At 37.5% G+C, this 9,878-nt stretch overlaps 1 protein-coding gene across 2 annotated transcripts; it reads left to right on the top strand.

Moving 5' to 3' along the window:
* The first annotated feature begins 4,268 nt into the window (after positions 1-4,268).
* LOC102293447 lies at positions 4,269-9,814 on the top strand. Of its 2 annotated transcripts, XM_042213338.1 has the most exons (7): positions 4,269-4,555; positions 5,876-6,041; positions 7,511-7,828; positions 8,022-8,279; positions 8,362-8,568; positions 8,696-8,812; positions 9,227-9,814. In XM_042213338.1, exons 2-7 carry the CDS (start codon positions 5,996-5,998, stop codon positions 9,355-9,357), a joined length of 1,077 nt encoding a protein of 358 aa, XP_042069272.1. In that variant the 5' UTR covers positions 4,269-4,555; positions 5,876-5,995; the 3' UTR covers positions 9,358-9,814. The 2 variants fall into 2 exon arrangements, with proteins under 2 accessions (XP_042069272.1, XP_005921188.1); XM_005921126.3 differs by lacking the exon at positions 4,269-4,555 and having other exon boundaries at positions 5,707-6,041.
* The last annotated feature ends 64 nt before the right edge of the window (positions 9,815-9,878 follow it).

Raw genomic sequence — 9,878 nt, 5'->3', positions numbered from 1 at the left:
CACACCTCGTTTGCCAGCTCACTGAGGTTAACCACTCTGCAAATATGAAAGTGTTACTAAATAAACACAAAAGGATGTGAAATGAGTAAGACGCCGTCGGCATTCTCTGTTTAGACATTTTGGGAAAATACTTGTTTTACTTTCTGGCCAGATAGGATCAGACCTGTTCATCTCAGTAGGTGATGTCCATCAGAGGAGGTGGGGTTTGTGTTACTTCACCAGTAAGCTGAGCTACAGTGGAAGTGGCAAACACAATGCAGAGTTGCCCTTTCTGCTGTGGTTAGGCAGCAGAAATACGAGGCCCTTACTCTGCGATTACTGCTGATGAAATTTCAGTGTTTTACACTTGTTTCAATAACATTTGGCAAACTCAAGAAACGTATCATACACACACACAAACACACACACACACACACACACACACACACACACACACACACACACATATATATATAATATATATTTATTTATTGAGCCATTCGGAGGTGGACTTGTCGTATTTCTGAGCATGTCCTGATTTTCTGGTAGAGCTCCTCAGAAATACCTAGATACCAATTGTTAAAGAATTCATTAAATATACTGGATGTGAGAGAGAAAGGGGTAACTCCACATCACATAGATCTCTCCTTTCTCAATGCAATGGAAGATTTAAGATCAAGAAAGTGAACAGGAATGACAGCGGTAATCATAGCCTTTAAACTTTTGATTCAAGTGGAACATCATCAAGGAAATGGACTTTACAGTTGTTAATTCAAGGTAATTCTTGTTGGTTTAGAATGAATAAGAAGTTTTTATTTTATATAATTTTTTCATGTTTTATGGATATCATGTTTTGTTATTATGGTATTTCCCATTTAAAAGCTTACTAACTGAACTCTACATACAAATTAAGAAATAGTGACAATGTTGTTTTCTCCAACAGTGTCATCAGTCCTCCTGTAGTTTTCTTTTTTTTTTAAACAAACAAACATGTACAGTGTTTGTTTTAGACTGAACTGGAGAGTTTGTGTGACTTATTTTTTTTAGTTAGTTAATAAATTAGTTATGAATAACGTTCATTGTTAGTGTAACTTTGTGAGTGAATTGTGGTTGTAGTGACTGTGTAATAAGGTTCTTTATAGTATAATACAAAGTAGGTCTCTTTTTATTCCCAGTAATGGAAGATTTAGGATCAATAACCTGAGCAGGAATAGTGGTAAATATACCCTTCAAACCTTTGATTTAGATGGAAAAGAAACAGGCAAGCAGTCTTTACAGTTGTTCATTCAAGGTAAGGTAAGGAATGAGTTCAAGAACTTGATAGAAATTTAACATGGTTTTGAAAATCTTTATGATTTAACTCACAAAAATACAGTATAACACCCTTTAATCAAACTACCTGCAGCGATGGCACATGGCACAATAGTAAGTGAAAACTAACTCCAGTAAATTGGATTCATTTATATCATTTTGTGGCGGAGGTGTGGTCCCGGGCTCGGGCTGCAGGGAAGGAGTGGTGCAGTGAGCTCAATGGGGCGGTGCTGGAGAGGCAGGTGAGAACACAAGTGATGGCGTTTGGTCTGATGACGGTTTTCCTTCCCCTTTTTAGTGAGATGGGAGAGGAGCGGAGGGGAAGCTGGCAACAGCTGAGACCGGAGCTGTCCAGACTGTGGACTGTCACAACAAACGAAAACTCAAAATAAACATGTCATCTGGCTATAAAGAACTGTGTGTGTGTGAAGTGCATTTCACACACTTTCTTCTTTCTTACCATGAGAAGTAAGTGAAAACTCACAGCTCTGCCTAACATGTGATTTTGGTGTCTCTGAACAGATAAGTCCTTGCTTATATGTGGTTTGAGAGCAGTTGTGGTCATTCTCTTGTTAATTGGTATTTACATCTACTTCGCTTGGAGGAAAAAGAAAAATGAAAAAGCTGAAGTCTCTGCTGTCCCACAAACAAGAGGAGATCCAGAGGACTCTGTTCTGATGATTGAAATGAGTTCTGCAACTTACACCAACACCTAGTTTCACCTTTTATCAACTGAAATTTGACAAAACAACACATTTTTGTTTATATTCTTGGCAAATTATGTTCCTCACTTAAGCACCTCATGCTGAATTAAGCTGTGAGGGTTTTCTGCATTTTTATTCGTGGAAGCTTTGATTACAAAGGTTGTGAATGTAATCTGAACTTGGTAAAGGTGGAATCAGTCAAGTCAATTTTTTAATTCAAACATCTGAAACATTTAGTTTCACTAAGCTTTAAACAAGGATTTTTGTCTTAGAAGATTCGGGCGATTTGATTTTGTTTTTGTTTTTTTAAAGAGGAGGATGGCCTGAGACATTTTACTCAACTTCAGAACAGGAACATTAATGTGAAAATCTATGAAGTTCAGACACATGTGAGTCAACAGCATAGTGTGAATGTCATTTATCACCATGTGTAGTGTTGCCATGAAACAACATTAAAACCATAAACTTCAAAAACGAAAGACTAGAGTAAAATCACATAATGTTAACCTTTAAGTTAACTTTTGAACTCTTAATAATCTCATTATTACAAAATTTACCTTTTCTGGTAAAACATTAAATATTTGCTAAATTATGTTTGATCAATTTCATCTGTTTACAGAAATCCAAAAGAAGTGATAAAAGATTAGAAGCGTCTTTACTGAATTCTCTTATTTCTTCAGGTGAATTTTTAAAGTGGACCATCTGAAAAATGTAACGTCACCAAGCTGATTGAATGGACAGTACACAACAGAGGTAAAGAAGAGAGTGCAGGTAGGGTGGAGTGGGTGGAGACAAGTGTCAGGGAAGATTTGTGACACAAGAATACAAGATACCACCGGTTTACAAGATGCAAGTGAGACCTGCTTTGATTTATAGTTTGGAGATGGAGGCAAAAGTCTGAGCTTGAGGTAGCAAAGTTGAATGTGTCAGGATGTTCATTGGAGTGACCTGGATGGACATAATCAGAAATAAGTATGTGGAAGCAAGAAGGAGGAGGAAACTGAAAAGGCAACAAAATGGTACTGACAACGCCACTTGGGGGTGGAGTTACACGCCAGGAAATACGACATTAACTAGTGCAAAGTTTCACCAGTTACAAAGGCACTCATGCTCGTTACTGACGAGGCAGAGGCGTGACCAATCAATTTCAAGAAGTTTATTAAACAAACTAACTGAAGATAATATGGAGCTGCACCAAAGAAAACAGAAAATTAGGTGACAGGACTTAGAACACCACAAAGCATTTAATTAAAACACTTTATTACCAGGCATTGCTTAAAAACAACAAGATTCACTGTCACTGTCTTGCTCTAGTTAAAATAGCAGCTGAACAAAATAACTAATCAATAGGGTTAAAGGCAGGCCACTTAGAGAAACAACCTACAGAGCGGCAGTGCTACCAGTTGCTCACTCGTGATGTCACACTGCAGCTCAAGGGGTGCTTTTTACTCATATCCTGATGTTTACACTGACATGCATAAGAGGGAACTTCACCAAACACGCCTAGGCTGCCAAACAAGCAGCTGTCTCTCTACTAAAACAAAAGAAATTAAAAATAGTCTAAAAAACAAGTTCTAAAGAAACGAGGAACAACTCAGTGAACAATATGAAAGCAGAGGTTTCTCTCTCTCTCTCTCTCTTGCTCTCTCTCTCTTGCTCTCTATCACATTTTACAAGCTGCTGTTATTAATAAAAACAATAATAAGAACGAAACCTCTGCTGTGCCAAGTGTTCATAGTCTACACTTAAATATAGACGAGCAGAATATAACCAGAAGAATAATGGACTGGCTGTTCTTGGTAAAAGATGCATGTGTACCTTTGGTTTTGTATGGTGACCGTTTCTCTTGTTTCACTTCCTTCTGCAAACAATGGCAATCTGTTCTTTTATGGTGAAACACAACACTTAACCTCTATTTATGATAACATTTCAAAACCACTGAGTAACACGGGCATCATAAATGTCTGTGAATGTGTTTCAAGGTTTGATGAAATCTGTTATTAAGATGTATTAAATTAAACATGTCTGGCTTTATTATACACTCTGTTTTATGCCATCCCCATTAAACTTGCTTCCGCGTGCAAATAAACATATTTTAGTTGTCAGTGTAATTTAGCTGTAAATATTAGAACTGTCAATGAAACGGCATTATTAGTTGGACAATAAAATTACATGATTAGTTTGGGGCTGTTGAATTAAATTTAAATTAAACTTTTCTCTTTTCTTTCTCTGCAGTTAAATTCTGGTCACATCCTGTCTGGTCTGAGTTCATACATACTTATCTGAAGCTGATCAGTATTGACAAGCAATGAAATTTATTGGCATCTGCTTTTAGTAATTAACACAAAAAAATTCTGAAGTAGCCACATCCTGCTTGGTCTAAATTTATATGTTTTGATCTGAAGGTTTCTCACCAACAGGAAACATGGTCAGTGTAGGTTGGGTCTGTTTGCATCACAGTAAAGCAGAAGAGCTGCCTGCGGAGTCGACTGATGCTGAATAGAGAAAAAACATGCAAGCTGTGTTTGTACTGTTCGTGATGCTATTAGGAGTCTCTTATGGTGAGCTGTGTTTACTTATTCAAAGCATGCAGCTGCTGTGGTAATAAGTACAAAGATTTTGATGTCGTCTTTAGTTTTACAGTAAGTTCTGCAGCTTACAGGCTGGTGGCATTGTGTTGATGCCACTGGGAGTATCTGAGGATGAGCTGTTCTGCTTTTTCATTTCATGCGGCACTTTATTGATACATACTCATCCCCAGACCTGGTCTCACTCGACCTTTGTTCATGGGTCTAAAAAGTATATTTACAGTCAAATCATCTTGTTTTTATTCCAAACAAATGCTTGATATTTTAGATAACACATTTTTATATTTCAAAGGTTATGACTGTAATTTTAACTCGTCTATCTTTTAGCGAAAGTGGAATCAGATCATCGCTTCAAATAAAGTCATCTGACCAGTGGCACCTGTTTGTATGAAATTGTATTTGAGCACTGGTTTTTTATAATATACTAGTTTTTAAAATAACAACGACAATATGAATAAAAACAATACTGATCAATTCAATTGGTAAAATTATCTCAAACTTCGGGCCTCTTTAAAGTATAAAAAGGGATCAGATACACATTTTGTCACAGCCCGTATAATTTAATGTTATTCCACAGTTAAGATGGGGGAAAATAATTATTTGTATGTTAATAAATGTCAAATATTAGCTACAATACTTTTGTGCTAATGATTATTTACCACTAGAGTGCACATTTATGAAAAAAGAAATACTGTGATTTAAATCCTTCAGCAGTAGTTTTGAATCTGGATTAGTTTTTATAAGCATTTATTGCAAAAGCAATCAGATATTTTGAAGTTTTGTTCAATTAAACTTTAAATGATATGAATGTTAAATGACCCCATGGCACCATTTAAGATTCAACTAAAGCAATATTTAATTCCAACAGTACATTCTGTAATTTGTATAAATTCTTCTGTGATCAGCATTTTTAAATATAACATTAACCAGTGCAGTGCAAAGAATGTTCAAACCATTGTTGCTCAACATGCTGAACTATCTGTTTGACAGAGATTGAAAGCGTCCTACTTTCATGTTGTACTCTTTTTAGAGATGAAACATGTGCTATCATTAATTTTGTGTCTATTTTTTCATCTAAACATATTTCTGAAATGTATCATTTCATTTTAAGTCTGGAAATTTTATTTCTTAGGAATTTAAATTGTTACTCTCATATAAGAAATCTCTTTTTCATGAAGGTTAAAGGAGGAAGAAAAACTAATGTCAATTCAATCTCCTACCCTCAGCATGTGAGACGTTATTTACCACTTCACTAAAACCTAAAGCCAACGTTTTCATGATTTCTCCTTTCAGGCTGAGCACTAACAGTCTGTTAACTGCAGTCTGTTAACATCAGTAACATCACAGATTTGCTCATTTGAGAGAAAAGATTTGAAAGCTGCCGATTGAGTCAACATAGACTGAACAGTTGACATGGAAGCTGCAGTTGGACTGTTGCTGATGTTCGGAGTAGCTCATGGTGAGCAACCAAATTTTTTTTCATGCAAGGTTTCAAAAATACTTATTTCATACTTAATTTCAGTACAATCAGAATTAGGTCTGAAAAAAAGTTACTTCTTAGTTTTGTCATGCTCCTTCATTCTGATGTTGCCGTCTCCTATCTGGATTTTAGGATTGCTTCATGTATCACAGCTGCTGGTCGGTGGTTATGTCTGAGTGGTTAATGGTTGGCTGTCTGTCTATGTGGAACTCAAAGTTCCACATGACCTTAGTTAGCACTGTTGTTCTCAACCACCTTCAGTGGGGTCTCCTATCGGGATTTGGGGATCATATGCAGCACAAATGTTCTTGTAGTTGGTTGTGCAAGTCAGTGTACGCTGTCCCAGCCCTGTTACTGTACGCTGCTCTGTCTCTGAGCCCTGTTAGATGTGACTCCTTCCTCTAAAATCTAGTGCTTAGGCCCTGTTCCTTTTCTTCCCTCTATCTGTTGATGATATATCTGCAGGTCAGTCATACATAATGGTCCCACTTCCTGGTCCTTATCACTGTCTGTCTTCAGCTGTTTTGGAGCATCTCACCTCAGGGAGCCATTTTTTATTTCAATAGCAGCTTCCACATCTGTTCACAGAGTCTCAGACCTTTGAGTGGAAATTGAAGAAATCAGAGGAAGGATGTTGAGTGGCATTGTGAGGAGTTTTCATGTCTCCTCTTGTGGCCAGTTTGTTATTCCAGTTTGGTATCTGATGACATGAAGACATATATATTGATGGCTCACATTTTTTAGCACCTCTATTACTTTCTGGAGGTATTTGACTGTGTCTGACTTTATTGTGTCTTTATCATGTAGCTCTCGTTAACCTGTTCTTCTGTGTGTCCTGTATGTCCTTATGGCAACTCCACCCCATCAGTCTCTCTTTACAACCTTTTTGCCACATTTATAAAGAATGACATCCTAGCGTCCTCACTGTAGATCCTGGTGAGGTGGATCAGTGAGTCAGTGTTTCAGTCACTCCTGTCATACAGCATAATGTCATCGATGGACAAGAAGTGGCTGATGGTCACTCCCCTCTGATCTTTGTGATATGGACAGTGCATCAAGTGTGGGATATTCCACATTTGATGGTGACTTGAGTTCTTAGTAAATGTCATTAGTGCAATATTAGCCTTGTATAAAGCAAAGCACACATAAATCCAGAAGCACTGAGTTGTAAGCCTCCTCAGGTTGGTCTTCCTGGTCTTATAGTTCTGGTGTACAGGTCTATTAACCATTACTTTGTGCTTTGATCTCCTTTTGTTACCACTTCTGATATCCTCTCTGAAACATTGCTTACATTTGTTAAATAGTGTTCAGTAAAGAGGAGACAAGAAAGCAGGGCACACAGCAAAAGCCCTCTGGCTAGAACTCAGGCTACTACATCAGGCATGTGGACATCTGTTCATCTACTGAGCAAAACTAACAACTATGACAACTTTATTTTTGTTTTGCAGGTGTGGAAACTTACTGTGATGGCAGACGGGATGGAGCTCAGTGTTATGGAGCTTTGGGAGGAACTGTGGACATCCAGCTGATGGACAACACTTCAGAAATTAATAGATACCAATTATTAAAGAGTTCATTAAAAATATTAGATGTGAGAAAAAATACGGTTATTTCTAATACCATAAGAGAGAGAGCTCATTTTCCAAGTAATGGAACATTTAGGATCAATAAACTAAACAGGACAGACAGTGGTAATTATACCCTTCAAACCTTTGATTCGGATGGAAAATCATCAGACGAGCGGATTTTACAGTTGTTTATTGAAGGTAAATGTTGGGAAATTAAGCCATTAATAGATGTAAATAAAATATTGTTGTGGTAATCTATACAATAATCTATACAATACATCTCACGACATTTCCCTGTATTCTATGCTTTACCTATTCTTTATTAGAGACTCTAAAGAATTAGGGAGATTCTGATTTAAAATCTAAACTCATCTATGTGTGTTTCTCTCAGCTCCTGTGTCGTCTGTCCTGCTGGACCCTGAATGTCTGTCCCAGGGAGAGATGAGGGTGTCCTGTTCCTCTGAGGGAGGGGACAGTCCTCAGTACAGCTGGACTCTGGATGGACGCACACTGACAGATGCTGAGCTCTTTTCTGGAAATAATGAGAGTAACATCATCACTCTGAAACAGTACGTCTCAGGACATCTGGTCTGCTCACTCAGGAACAACGTCAGTAATGTCTCCAAAGAGGAGAGGATATCTACCTGTGGTGAGTGAGAACACTGTGATAATCACAAATATGATCATTTTGGTCACTCAGTCTTTCATTAATTATACGTTTTTGCTCTCAGGCTTCATTTTCATTAACTGCACTTCAGTCAATGGAACACAGATATCAGGGTGGGTGTATGAAGCCAATAACACCCTGTGTATTAAACCAACAACAGTCCCCAAACAAACTGCTACGTCTAAGGAGACCGCCGTAGTGTCAGATAAAAACCCCACTAAGATCAAACCCTTCAATCAAACTGTCAGCAGTGATAACCCATGGTACATTAGTAAGTGAAAATAACTTTGCTACAGTAGACTGACTAATGCCAGTTTCTCATTATTTCTTTGTTTGTCTTCATAAAAACTCAGACTTGCTGACTTGTTTTTGTCTTATTCTGTCCTTTTTTCAAACAGCCTATTTACCACTGATCGGTGGTGTTCTCTCAGCACTGCTCATTTTGTTAGTTGTGGGTGTAGCAGGTGCCTGTGAACACATCATAAAGCAAAAAGCCAAACCTACAGAACAAAGAGGTACAAAACTTTCCATTTCCCCACTCCACTTTGATTAATTAAACATATATAATTATTTTTAAAAAAATTAATAAACCTTTTTGCTGTCTTGCCAAGAGTTTAATCATACCTCTGTCATATGTCAGTCAAATTTGTTGGTATGGCTAATCAGCTAGCTTTAACACAACAACTAAAAACATGGGGAAACAGCTCAAAAAACAGCAACCCGGGAGTTCACCAATGAAACATTTTTAATTAGTTTTAAAGTGCACCAGTTAGAATCACACACACTGCCTTCAACCTTTGTGGTAAAACTAATCAACTGATCGAGGAGCAGACATGAGAGTGAAAGTTCTTCTTTAAGTCAAACCATTCCTGTACTAATACACTGACTGTAACATTATGTTTGTGCCACCTCTTCCTACTAATTTGCAGCTGAAGAAGATGACCAGTGTGTAACCTATGCTCATGTCATTATCACGAAATGTCAGAGGAAGGATGCTGAGCAAAGAGCAGAGGCGGAGGTGGAGTATGGCCAAATCAAGTTTTCAAGCAACAGAAGATGATTTAAGTGGTTGGAGCTTTTACACCGACTGCACCACTGACAGCAGACCGAAGGAGGAGGTGACATCAAGATGCCAAAAGGTTGTTGCTTCATGTAAGTCTGTGGCTGAAACACAGCTAATGTTCCAGCTAACAGCACATAAAGAACAAAACAAATATGAATAAATTAATGACTGAATTCTATTCAGACACTTTAGCTTCCTGTGACACCTTCATGGGCTACTTTGTCCCTACTATAACAACAACAACAACAACAACAATAATAATAATAATAATATTCATCTTTGGCCTGTCTTTAGATTTATATCTGGGATCAGCCCCCTCTTCTCTAAGAAATGCATGTGTCTTAATACATCTGGATAAATGTGAAGCAAACATTGTATATAATAACATGGGAAGAGAAGAGAGAAAAAATCCTAATGATATTGTTCTGGTGGACTAATGCAGAGTCTTCATTTGTTTTTCCTCTTCTGGGCCCTGTTTCAGGAAGCCGGTTTAGAAAACTCAGAGTGAAAAACGACAC

This window comes from Haplochromis burtoni, unplaced genomic scaffold, assembly GCF_018398535.1.
Source record: "Haplochromis burtoni strain Fernald_Lab_line unplaced genomic scaffold, NCSU_Asbu1 Contig_10, whole genome shotgun sequence".
NCBI classification, from domain to species: domain Eukaryota; kingdom Metazoa; phylum Chordata; class Actinopteri; order Cichliformes; family Cichlidae; genus Haplochromis; species Haplochromis burtoni.
Note: the sequence above shows the minus strand (reverse complement) of the source record. Positions and strands in the feature narration are given on the sequence as shown.

What these genes read in the sequence shown, in the direction of transcription:
- LOC102293447 (XM_042213338.1), top strand. Translation starts at nt 5,996, where the DNA reads ATGGAAGCTGCAGTTGGACTGTTGCTGATGTTCGGAGTAGCTCATG. An exon ending in TTTACAGTTGTTTATTGAAG is followed by an intron (nt 7,829 to 8,021) that starts GTAAATGTTGGG and finishes TGTTTCTCTCAG; the next exon opens with CTCCTGTGTCGTCTGTCCTG. An exon ending in CAAACCTACAGAACAAAGAG is followed by an intron (nt 8,813 to 9,226) that starts GTACAAAACTTT and finishes ACTAATTTGCAG; the next exon opens with CTGAAGAAGATGACCAGTGT.